At 33.4% G+C, this 13,556-nt stretch overlaps 1 protein-coding gene across 1 annotated transcript in view; it reads right to left on the reverse strand.

Annotated features, from left to right (window-relative positions):
* Positions 1–13,556, reverse strand: part of LOC143063631 (sorting nexin-4-like) — a 92,613-nt gene that overhangs the window by 20,692 nt on the left and 58,365 nt on the right. Inside the window, exons 5-6 of the mRNA XM_076235877.1 lie at positions 9,913–9,984; positions 7,552–7,599 (exon numbers count right to left, since the gene is read on the reverse strand). Coding sequence (XP_076091992.1) covers positions 7,552–7,599; positions 9,913–9,984 — 120 coding nt within the window. The remainder of the gene's footprint in view (positions 1–7,551; positions 7,600–9,912; positions 9,985–13,556) is intronic.

A 13,556-nucleotide genomic window follows, 5' to 3' on the forward strand; every position in this document is an offset into this window, starting at 1 on the left:
CCCAACAATAAAATGACACTAAGGACTGATCTGAGAGTACTCACAGTTTACTGACAGCTAGTTCAAAGCCACTTATAACTAATAAAAAACTAGAGGCTCTTCTAATAACTAACAAGAGTGCACATGCTGAAATGTCTCGCCTTCTATACTAATCATTGATATTATGTTGATAGTCCTAAGTATAAAGCTAAGCTTTATTACAACTGTCACATAAACTTAACATTAACCAAGATAACTAAACAAAGACCAATGAACCTTGAAAAAGAGGTCCAGGTCAGATGAACCATGCCAGGCAGACAGGTACAGCTAACAATGCTTCTATACAACATATATAGTTGACACATTACTTATACATGTAGTTTAAGAAAAATAGACCAAAACACAAAAACTTAACACTGTGCAATGAACCGTGAAAATGAGGTCACGGTTAAATAAAACCTGCTCGACTGACATAAAGATCATAAAATATTTCCATACACCAAATATAGTTGACCTATGGCATATAGCATTAGATAAAAAGACCAAAACTCAAAAACTTAACTTTGACCACTGAACCATGAAAATGAGGTCACGGTCACATGACATCTGCCCGCTAGACATGTACACTTAACAATCATTCCATACAACAAATATAGTAGACCTATTGCATATGGTATGAGAAAAACAGACCAAAACACAAAAATTTAACTATAACCACTGAACCATGAAAATGAGGTCAAGGTCAGATGACACCTGCCAGTTGGACATGTACACCTTACAGTCCTTCCATACACCGAATATACTAGCCCTATTGCTTATAGTATCTGAGATATGGACTTGACCACCAAAACTTAACCTTGTTCACTGATCCATGAAATGAGGTCGAGGTCATGTGAAAACTGTCTGACAGACACGAGGACCTTGCAAGGTACGCACATATCAAATATAGTTATCCTATTACTTATAATAAGAGAGAATTCAACATTACAAAAAATTTGAACTTTTTTTTCAAGTGGTCACTGAACCATGAAAATGAGGTCAAGGACATTGGACATGTGACTGACGGAAACTTCGTAACATGAAGCATCTATATACAAAGTATGAAGCATCCAGGTCTTCCACCTTCTAAAATATAAAGCTTTTAAGAAGTGAGCTAACGCCGCCGCCGTAGCCGCCGCCGTAGCCGCCGCCGGATCACTATCCCTATGTCGAGCTTTCTGCAACAAAAGTTCCAGGCTCGACAATAAAAAACTACAGGCTCTTGAGCTTGTGTCGCTCACCTTGGTCTATGTGCATATTAAACAAAGGACACAAATGGATTCATGACAAAATTGTGTTTTTATGATGGTGATGTGTTTGTAGATTTTACTTTACAAAACATTCTTGCTACTTATAATTTTCTGTATCTATAATAAACTTGGCCCTTTGGTTAAAGAGGAAAATATTTAAAAAAAATTTACAAATATTTACCAAATTAATGAAAATTGGTAAAAAATTACTATAAAGGACAATAACTCCTTAAAAGGGTCAACTGACCATTTTGATCATGTTGACTTATTTGTAGATCTTACTTTGCTGAACATAATTGATGTTTACAGTTTATCTCCATCTATAATAATATTCAAGATAATAACCAAAAACAGCAAAATTTCATTAAATTAACAATTGGGGGGCAGCAAACCAACAACCAGTTGTCCGATTCATCTGAAAATTCCAGAGCAGATAGCTCTTGACTTGATAAACAATTTTACCCATGTCAGATTTGCTCTAAATGCTTTGGTTTCAGAGTTATTAGCCAAAATCTACATTTTACCCCTATGTTCTATTTTTAGCCATGACGGCCATCTTGGTTGGTTGGCAAGGTCACTGCACACGTTTTTTAAACTAGATACCCAAATGATAATTGTGGCCAAGGTTGGTTAAATTTGGTCCAGTAGTTTCAGGGGAGAAGATTTGGGTCTGGTGAGCTAAAAAGAATGGCCAACGTAGATACAAGTATCTTGTCTTAGCTAGGGATGGATAAATTCTTCTTTGTAAAGGATCACTCTGATTCAAACAAAAAGTTCTCTGAAACTGACATTATCAAGATGCTTGATTTTTTTGATTGACAACATATTTGTTACGTTCGGAGGACGTGTTTTTCAACAGACTGTCAGCATTGCAATTGGAACCAATTGTGCCCCTCTACTTGCCTACTTGTTTCTTTATTATTATAAGCTTAAGGCATACTTCATACAGGAACTTCTTAGGAAGAAAGATAAGAAGTTAGCAATATCCTTAACTTTACTTTCCGCTATATAGATGATGTTCTCTCACTTAATAATTCAAAATTTGGTGACTATGTTAAACGCAGCTATCCCATCAAACTAGAGATAAAGGATACAACAGATACAGTTAAGTTGGCCTAATATCTTGACTAACATCTAGAAATTGACAATGAGGGTCGGTTGAAAACAAAACTTTACGACAAAAGAGATGATTTCAGCTTTCCAATTGTGAACTTTCCATTTCTAAGTAGCAACATTCCAGCAGCACCTGCATACAGGGATATATATCTCCCAATTGATACTATATTCCTGTGCTTGTATTTCCTATCATGATTTTCTTGATAGAGGGTTGCTGCTCACAAGGAAGCTATTAAACCAAGAGTTCCAAATGGTGAAGTTGAAATCATCCCCTCGTAAATTTTACAGACTCCATCACGAGTTGGTTGACCGTTATGGAATAACCGTTTCACAGATGATATCTGATATGTTCCTTACGTTGTAACTACAATCTGCTTCCCTTTCATGAATGTGATCTACCGAATTAGACTATTTACCAGATTTGTTATAACATGAGCATCACAACTGGTGCCACATGTGGAGCAGGATCTGCATACCCTTCTGGAGCACCTGAGATCACCCCCAGTTTTTGGTGGGGTTCGTGTTGCTTATTCTTTAGTTTTATATGTTGTGTCATGTGTACTATTGTTTGTCTGTTTGTCTTTTTTAGATTTAGCCATGGCGTTGTCAGCTTATTTTAGATTTATGAGTTTTACTGTCCCTCTGGTATCTTTTGCCCCTCTTTTATACATCTTTGCTTACATCTATTTCATTTGAACATTACAAAATTGCTTACATCCACTTCGTTTGAACTTTACAAAATTGCTTACATCCACGTCTATTTACACATTGGTGGATAGTTATCTCATCGGCAACCACATCTCCATATTTTTATATCTACTTTGATCAATACAAATACTCAACCAGATGCTCCGCAGGGCGCAGCTTTATATGACCGCAGAGGTCGAACCCTGAACAGTTGGGGCAAGTATGGACACAACATTTAAGCTTGATACAGCTCTGAATTTAGATTGTGATTAAATAGTTGACACAACATAGGTTTCTGACACAGAATGAATGTGGTCTAAGAACTTAAACTTAAAAACTTTGAATTGGACATTTACCTATTATGGTCCAATATCCAAAATATAAATACATGGTTAGATTCAGCATATCATAGAACCCCAAGGATTCAATTTTTGATGAAATCAAATAATGTTCAATTTTAGACCCTTTAGACCTCAATGTGGACCAATTTGATAACCAGGCCCAAATATTAAAAATCTAAATACATGGTTATAATAACTTCAGCATATATTGAAGAACCCCATATATACAATTTTTGTTGAAATCAAACAAAGTTTAATTTTAAACCCCGATTTGGACCAACTTGAAAACTATATCAAAAATCTAAGTACATGTTTAGATTCAGCATATCAAAGAACCCCATATATTCAATTTAAAAACAGGACCAAAAATTTAGAATCTAAATACACGGTTAGATTTGGCATATCAAAGAATCCCAATAATTCATTTTTTGAAGAAATCAAACAAAGTTTAATTTTGGACCCTGTGGCCCCTAATTCCTAAGCTTTTGAGACCATAACTCCCAAAATCAATCCCTACCTTCCTTTTGTGGTCATAAACCTTGTGTTAAAATTTCATAGATTTCTATTTACTTATACTAAAGTTATTGTGCAAAAACCAAGAAAAATGCTTATTTGGGACCTTTTTTTGGCCCCTAATTCCTAAACTGTTGGGACCAACATCCCAAAATCAATCCCAAACCTTCCTTTTATGGTCATAAACCGTATGTTAAAATTTCGTAGATTTCTGTTAACTTATACTTAAGTTATTGTGCGAAAACCAAGAAAAATGCTTCTTTAGGTACCAGTCTTGTATTACAACTCCAGTTTCCGGTGCATGTCAAAACATGGAGGGAAACAAAATAGTGCATTTTTTTCTGAATTTTTTTCTGAACTCATTTTTTTCTGTTTGATTATAGGTTTATGCTGAATTGAAACATATATATAGACTTTAAAAAAAATCTTGCATCTTTTGGGGATATCAATCCAGGAAAGTGGAAGGATATCATGTTTACTGGAAGTGGTGCGGCCTAGTATAAATAGCAAACAGAAAGTAGAAAAAAAATGTTTTGACTTTTTTCTATGTAGCATTTTTTATTTTTTAATTTTCAAAGATCAGCTGTTTTGCATGTAAGCCTATGGAGCAGTCAATTACAAGACTGCAACCTGCATAGGGTAATTTTTTCATATGTTCACTGCAAGAAAGTAGCTCATGTGGACTTTTGTGTGCCCAGAATGATAAAACATCATGATTTAAGAACTTTTTAAGAGAAAAAAATCATGGGGTATCAAGTTACACTGAAAAAACTGAAATTATGTAATAATTATGCATTTTTATACTAGACACCATTCAAAAGTATTAATAGATATAAAGCACAACAGTTTGAGGCAAATAGAGATTTTGATGGTATTACATACATGATTTTCAATTAAAAAGAACATAGAAATATTTTTTTCTCAATGAAATCTTCTTCTTATGATGAAAATTTTAGTAGCAGTTTTATTGAAAATTAGAGCAAAGTTGAAGAGACAGCTACATACAAAAGTAATGTTTTTCTTTAGGGTTATTATTTTTATGGCTCAATTGTTGACATTTAGGTAGAATATGTATAAAATGAACTTTTGGTGAAAAGATTTTCACAAAATGTTCATTTTTCATGAGTCTATACTTCTTTTCCTGTCTGCGGCACTGCATGGTTAATTGAAATTTCCATATTTGGGTTAAAAATTTGTTTAAAAAGTAGAATTTTTCTAAAACTATCCATCACGACAAGGATTTTTGTGATTAGGTGTGACAAGTAATCAATATTCTTACCAAAAACACCAACTTGAGTATTCATTTTGTTTTTTCTTGAATTTTATTTTAAATTTTATATGCATTGGTGGGTCAAGTACAGTCTAAAAACCATGATATAGTAGGCATGTATACAGACCAGTATAGTCAAAAAAGAGAAAGGTATGGTCTTTCTTGTGTCCAGATAGTTGTATTGTAGCAAATTCTTCAATATGAAAAAGTTTTGGGTAGTTTTTCAATTTTGACTTAAACAAGAGGCCCACTTGGGTAGATTTCATTGAAAAAAGGGGGAGGGGTAAACTATTGAATGTGGTTCATTTAAACAGGAGGAAAAAAATTAAAATAATAGATAAGAATACTCTTCTAGCTCCACAGTATCCAAATAATAGGAAAACATTCATAAAGATAGACTAGAATGAGATTTACAGATCATTTGATAGACATGACTGATTTTCAAATTTTGCCTGTTTTCAGAAAGGGGTACTGCTTTAATAGCTAGTGGGGTTATTTTTATTAATACAGCCAAACAGTTCTTATAATGGCATTTTTTATGTTCAAATATGGCTACTTAATGAAACTAAGTAAATGAATTATTTTTTTAAGACATGTCATTATTGTTATAGGTACCAGTCTTGTATTACAACTCCAGTTTCCGGTGCATGTCAAAACATGGAGGGAAACAAAATAGTGCATTTTTTTCTGAATTTTTTTCTGAACTCAATTTTTTCTGTTTGATTATAGGTTTATGCTGAATTGAAACATATATATAGACTTTAAAAAAAATCTTGCATCTTTTGGGGATATCAATCCAGGAAAGTGGAAGGATATCATGTTTACTGGAAGTGGTGCGGCCTAGTATAAATAGCAAACAGAAAGTAGAAAAAAAATGTTTTGACTTCAGGATTGCGTAACTTTTTATTCTTCGTGGCAAGACCCCCTTTTTTTTTCAATTAAATCACAATTTCACATTAGTACATACATGATATGAACATGAAATTTTTTTTCTATGTAGCATTTTTTATTTTTTAATTTTCAAAGATCAGCTGTTTTGCATGTAAGCCTATGGAGCAGTCAATTACAAGACTGCAACCTTTAGGCCCTTTTTGGCCACTAATTCCTAAACTGTTGGGACCAAAACTCCCAAATTCAATCCCAACCTTCCTTTTATGGTCATAAACCTTGTGTTTAAATTTCATAGATTTCTATTTACTTTTACTAAAGATATAGTGCGAAAACCAAATGTCTTCGGACGACGACAACGACGACTACGACGACAACGTCATACCAATATATGACCAAAAAATTTCAATTTTACGGTCGTATAAAAATGCTACAAATCTCTGCGATTTTAAAAGCTCTCATGGCGTACAAAAACACAAAAAAATCTTTCATTTGATGTTGTTTGGGAAACAGACTACTTAACTAGTATACATATATGTTTAGGGACTCCTCTGGTTGTGGGAGTTTTTCGCTGCATTGAAGACCCATTGGTGGCCTTCAGCTGATGTCCAACTGATATTTTGGATTTATTGACAAAGATGCACGGTTTTTCTTTTTCTAAGGATAGTCGTTACTTAGAGTAAACGGAACAAATGATTTTAATGACCGAGGACTTAATTGTGAAAAGCAAACTAGCTACACACCAGACAACATTGAATGATAATTTCTCTTTACAATGAGATCAATGAACAGTTTGAACTTGCACTTGATTATTAAAATTGTAATTATTTTTTTTCTGCATCTATAAAATATCTTTTTGATATACAGTATTTCATTTTTATTATATTTTACATTGAACCCACATGAAAATACTTGTCATCTGTTGTATTTCTTGGTGTCCGTCGTCTGTTGTTTTATTTGCATGGTGTCCGTCGTCTGTTGTTTTATTTGCATGGTGTCCGTCGTCTGTTGTTTTATTTGCATGGTGTCCGTCGTCAGTGACAAAATAGATTTTAAACTGTGAACTTACGTTTACCTCTTCAACCAGAACACTGGTGAAAACCGAACAAAAAACAAAGTCCCATGGGTGTTTGGTTTGGACAGGTTTCACTGTATGTACATTAACAGATCTACAGATACCTATATTTTGGCATTGTACAAGGTCATGATTTTCTTTGACTGTTCATGACATCTTTAAATTAAAAGTATTGGATGCTAGATTTGAAATCATTGATATTTCAGTTTTAGATATCTTATGTAATTAATCATTAGTTGAACTAGCTTTCAGTAAATGGGAGAACTCTAAGATCTGTACTTTGTGAAGTTGGTGTTTTTATTATGGTTTTTATATATGTGCTTGGTATCGATCTGATGAGCTTAGCAATTTTTAACTACGACCTTGGTTAAGTGGACAATTTCTATATCTTACTTTGCTCTGAAAGTCTGTTGAGTAGATTGTTTCTTTCCAACCTTCATCCTGCAACAAAAATTTAGAAAAAAGAGAATATCATTAAAATAGTTTTTAATTATCAAACAGACATTATTAATGTGAATTCTTCTTTAAATATTGTGCATTTGATTGAAAAATAAATTGAGGACGTGTCTATGGACTCGATGCCCCACAGATGCTGCATTTATGTAGTTTAGACTGTTTAGTGATAATAAGCATTTGTGTTTAAGTTTCATAAAATTTGGTTGAGGCAAACATTAGTTAGAGAACGGAAACGGTAACAAAAAATTTGTAAGGGTTCCACGGAACCCAGTGTCTTGCCTACTTTTGCTGTAAATCGCAGGCTCAACAAAAATGAGGAAAAAAATCAATAAAAATATTCCTCTTGATACTATCTTATGATTGTAAGAAGCTTCTGTCCAAGTTTGGTAAAAATTTAGGATAGTTAATGAATCTAATAAATGTTTTGAAAACTTTAACTGCAGACTGTATGTAATGTTAACTGGAAGAAAATCTAAGTCCATTTAAAAGTAAAATACAGAAAAAATGAAGTTATCTTTTTACAAAATTTACTTCTGGATACTATCTTATGATCATAAATAAGCTTCTGTCCAAGTTTGGTACAAACCCAGGATAGTTTAAGAAAGTTATTAAAATTTTAAAAACTTTAACCACAGAGTGAATATTTGTGGACGACGCCGACGACGACGGAATGTAGGATCGCTTAGTCTCGCTTTTTTCGACTAAAGTCGAAGGCTCGACAAAAACTCATCAATTTATATGATCATTAATTACACCTTATGTAAGAATGCTGGATTTTGATTGGTTGAGAACCAGTGTATTTTTTTGCACATTCTAACCTTTTTCCTCATTTCAAAAGAATTTGCCTTCTTTTCACCAATGTCGGTGAATTTGCCTAAAATACCATGGTATTTGCCATTTTGGATATTCCATTTTTACCCTAGGCCTAGCAAGCTTTTTCCCGCCAAAATAATCCAGAACCTTTCTCACTTTCTCCTGATTATTAAGGCCATACGATACAGTTTTGATCCCATATTGAAATTTTGCTGTCAATTTACATATAGGCTATTTTTGTCCTGATTAAATCAAACTGAATAAAAAATATACCTTCATGTGCTACTTTTTGAGTAAAATGCTATTACATCATATTTTGCTGTATATTTATCAAATTTTAAAAAAGTGCACTATTGACATTTTTAATTTGGCATGAAAATTAGAAGGATCACATCATAAGGAACCTGTGTACTAAGTTTCAAGTTGATAGGCCTTCAAATTCATCAAAAACTACCTTGACCAAAAACTTTATTCTGAAGCGGGAAGATGGACAGACGAAACATATGCACATACCAGAAAACATAATGTCCATAAATGGGGCATAATAAATGGGGCACAAAAATAAACCAGATGCTCCACATGTCACAGCTTGATACGACTGCAGAGGTTGAACCCTGAACAGTTGGGGCACAACATTCAAGCTTGATACAGCACTGAATTTGGATTGTGATTAAATAGTTGACACAGAATGAATGTGGTTTAAGAACTTGAAAAAATTAAATTGGACATTTCCCTTTTATGGTCCAATATCAAAAATCTAAATACCTGGTTAGATTCAGCATATCAAAGAACCCCATAAATTCAATTTTTGTTAAAATCAAAGTAAGTTTAATTTTGGACCCTTTTGACCTTAATGAATAATGTAATTTGAAAACAGGACCAAAAATTATGAATCTAAATACAAGGTTAGATTCGGCATATGAAAGAACCCCAATAATTCAATTTTTGATGTTATCAAACAAAATTTAATTTTGGCCCCTTTTGGCCCCTAATTCCTAAACTGTTTGGACCAAAACTCCCAAAATCTATCCCTACCTTCCTTTTGTGGTCATAAACCTTGTGTTTAAATTTCACAGATTTCTATACACTTATACTGAGGTTATTGTGCCAAAAACAAGAAAAACGCTTATTTTTGCCCCTTTTTGGCCCCTAATTCCTAAACTGTTGGGACCAAAAACCAAGAAATCAATCCCTACCTTCCTTTAGTGGTTATAAATATTGTCTTAAAATTTTATTGAATTATATTTACTTATACTAAAGTTATCATCCCGAAATCATCTGTCTTCAGACGAAGCTGACAACGATGACAACAACGACGTGATACCAATATATGACCAAAATTTTTTTAAATTTTTTCTATCGTATAAAAACACAAAAATCACATTATAAATCAAGCATTGTTTTTGTTGGCGCTTTCACTGCATCTCCGAGGAAATTGTTCACTTATCCATTTGATATTTCCCATTGTTCACTGTGTAAATTTACCTGTTGCAGGAATGATATAAACATTCTGTCTTGACTTAAAATTGGATGAGCTGCTAATCTTAACAGGAAAATCTGAAGATGAAAGATAAAAGATTATCTATAGACATCAAAGAAAATTTTTAGAAAGATTTAAGTTATAAGATATTAAAATTTGAAAAACAAGTTGAAATGTTTTATATGATTGACCTATAAAACAAGTGTACCATGTGTACATGAACTAACTTGTAAACAAGAATGTGTCCATCATGACCATAGTACACTGATGACCAACTCGCACTATCATTTTCATTTTCTAGGTTCAGTAACATTAGAAAGATCATATCATAGGGAACATGTGTACTAAGTTTCAAAAAGATTGGACTACAACTTCATCTAAAACTCCCTTGACTAAAAACTTGAACCTGAGGCGGGACAGATGGACTGATGGACGGATGAATTCACTGACAAGAAAACAAAATGCCCATAAATGGGACATAAAAACAAACCTCTGTTCTATCAAAATCTTAAGAAATGTACTGCTATTGAATTATTGTTTTCCCATACTCTTATTCGCCAATATTTTTCAGTATGCCTTAATTGCAAGACCTTTTGGATGCCACACAGCAGTGACAGCACAAGTGCTAGTGAAAACCAGTGATGAAAGATGTAAACAAATGTGTACTGGAAGTTAATAGTTATAATTGATTCTTATAGAACAAATTTATGTATGTGCCTGTCCCAAGTTAGGAGTCTGTAATTCAGTGGTTATTGTTTGTTGCTGTATATATCACTTTTGTTTTTCATTTATTATTTTGCACATAAATCAGGCTGTTAGTTTTCCTGTTTGAATTGTTTTACATTTGTCATTCAAGGAGCCTTTTATAGCATACTATAATGTATGAGTTTTACTCATTGTTGAAGGACTCAAGGCCTGTATTTGTTAATTTCTGTGCCATTTTATTTCTTTTGAAGAGTTAGTCTCATTGGCTATCCAGCAATTGACAATTGACAATTGATGGTTGGTTGAAATAAAACACTTTTTTGCAGATCTGACTTTTCTAAACATTATTGCTGTGTACAGTTTATCTCTATCTATAATAATATTCAAGATAATAACCAAAATCTGCAAAATTTCCTTAAAATTATTAATTCGGGGGTAGCAACACAACAAAGGGTTGTCAGATTTGTCTGAATATTTCAGGGCAGATACATCTTAACATGATAAACAATTTCTCCCCATGTCAATTTTGCTCTAAATGCTTTGGTTTCAGAGATATAAGCCAAAATCTACATTTTACCCCTCTGTACAACATGTACTATATTTAGCCATGGCGGCCATCTTGGTTGGTTGGCCAGGTCATCAGACACATTTTTAAAACTAGATACCCCGATGATAATTGTGGCCAAGTTTGGTTAAATTTAACCCAGTAGTTTCAGAGGAGATTTTTTTTTTTAAAGATTACTAAAATTTTAGAACTAGAGGCTCTAAAGAGCCTGTGTCGCTCACCTTGGTCTATGTGCATATTAAACAAAGGACACAGATGGATTGATGACAAAATTGTGTTTTGGTGATGGTGATGTGTTTGTAGATCTTACTTTACTGAACATTCTTGCTACTTACAATTTTCTCTATCTATAATAAACTTAGCCCTTTAGATACAGAGGAAAATATTTTGTAAAAAATTACAAAAATTTACTAAAAATTAAATAAAAGGGCAATAACTCTTTAGGGGTCAACTGACCATTTTGATCATGTTGACTTATTTTAGATATTACTTTGCTGAACATTATTGCTGTTTACAGTTTATCTCTATCTATAATAGTATTCAAGATAATAACCAAAAAGGCAAAATTTCTTTAAAAATTACCAATTTGGGTGCAGCAACCCAACAACCAGTTGTCCAATTCATCTGAAAATTTCAGAGCAGGTAGATATTGACTTGATAAACAATTTAACCCCATCAGATTTGCTTTAAATGCTTTGGTTTCAGAATTATAAGCCAAAATCTACATTTTACCCCTATGTTCAATTTTTTGCTATGGCGGCCACTTGATAGGTTGGCTGGGTCATTGCACACATTTTTTTAATCTAGATACCCTAATAATGATTGTGGCTAAGTTTGGTTAAATTTGACTCAATAGTTTCAGAGGAGAAGATTTTTATAAAAGATTACAAAAATTTAGGTAAAATTGTTAAAAAGGCAATTATTAAAACTCCTTAAGGGGTCAACTGACTATTTTGGTCATGTTGACTTATTTGTAGATCTTACTTTGCTGAACATTATTGCTGTTTACAGTTTATCTCTATCTATAATAATATTCAAGATAATAACAGAAAACTGCAAAATTTCCTTAAAATTACTAATTTCGCGGGCAGCAACCTAACAAAGCGTTATCTGATTCGTCTGAAAATTTACAGGGTTGATAGATCTTGACCTGATAAAACAATAATAAGCCAAAATCTACATTTTACCCCTATGTTCTATTTTTAGCCATGGTGGCCATCTTGGTTGGTTGGCTGGGTCATCGGACACATTTTTTAAACTAGATACCCCAATGATAATTGTGGCCAAGTTTGGTAAAATTTGGCCCAGTAGTTTCAGGGGAGAAGATTTTTGTAAAAGTTAACGACAACAGACGACGGACGACGGTCAATGGACGATGGTCGCCAAGTGATGAGAAAAGCTCACCTGGCCCAAGGGTAAATGACAGAATTTTGAAATAGAATATGAGAAGATAGTTTTATATATTTAAAAAAAAGAAAAAATAGTGTCACCAAAATTTGTTTTCTTGCTACAAGTAAAAAAGAAAATTTCCCTTTATGTCCAGTATAAATTTTGTACTAGATGAGTAAATGGCTTATTTGAAAAAATAATTCTAAAAGCACAAATATTTGGTATTCAGGTATTTGTTAAAACATTTTCGACAATGCAATGAATAACTAAGTTTTCTTAATATAAATAAATAGTGTAACCAATAAATTGCAAATCTGTCTCTGTCTCCAAATTTGCAGATTTGGGCAAAGAACTAGACGGATTATCTACTGTGATTGTACAATTCAAGATGGCAGTTTACCCCTGAACTACCTGAAGTGGTTAATCATTACAACATTCAAGATTATAAAATGTATTCAACCTTGCCACTGTTTTTAGTCCACATCTTACTGTATATAGATATAACAAGATGTGGTATGAGTGTCAATAAGACAATCTCCATCCACGTCACAATTTGTAAAAGTAAACTATTGTCATGATTATAGGTCAGTACGGCCTTCAACAAGGAGACTGGGCTAACACAGAACAGCAAGCTACAAAGGGCCCCAAAACTGACTAGTGTAAAACCATTCAAACATGAAAATGCAACCTAAAGTATTAGAAAAACAAGAATGTGTCCGCAGTACACGAATGCCCCACTCGCACTATCATTTTCTATGTTCAGTGGACCGTGAAATTGGGGTAAACCCTCTTAATTGGCATTAAAATTAAAAAGATCATATCATAGGGAACATGTATACTAAGTTTGAAGTCGATTGGACTTCAACTTCATCAAAAACTACCTTGACCAAAATCTTTAACCTGAAGCGGGACAGACGGACGAACGGCACGGACAGACGAACGGCACGGACGGACGAACGAACGGACGCACAGACCAGAAAACATAATGCT

Source organism: Mytilus galloprovincialis, chromosome 2 (assembly GCF_965363235.1).
Source record: "Mytilus galloprovincialis chromosome 2, xbMytGall1.hap1.1, whole genome shotgun sequence".
In the NCBI taxonomy this organism is placed as follows: Eukaryota; Metazoa; Mollusca; class Bivalvia; order Mytilida; family Mytilidae; genus Mytilus; species Mytilus galloprovincialis.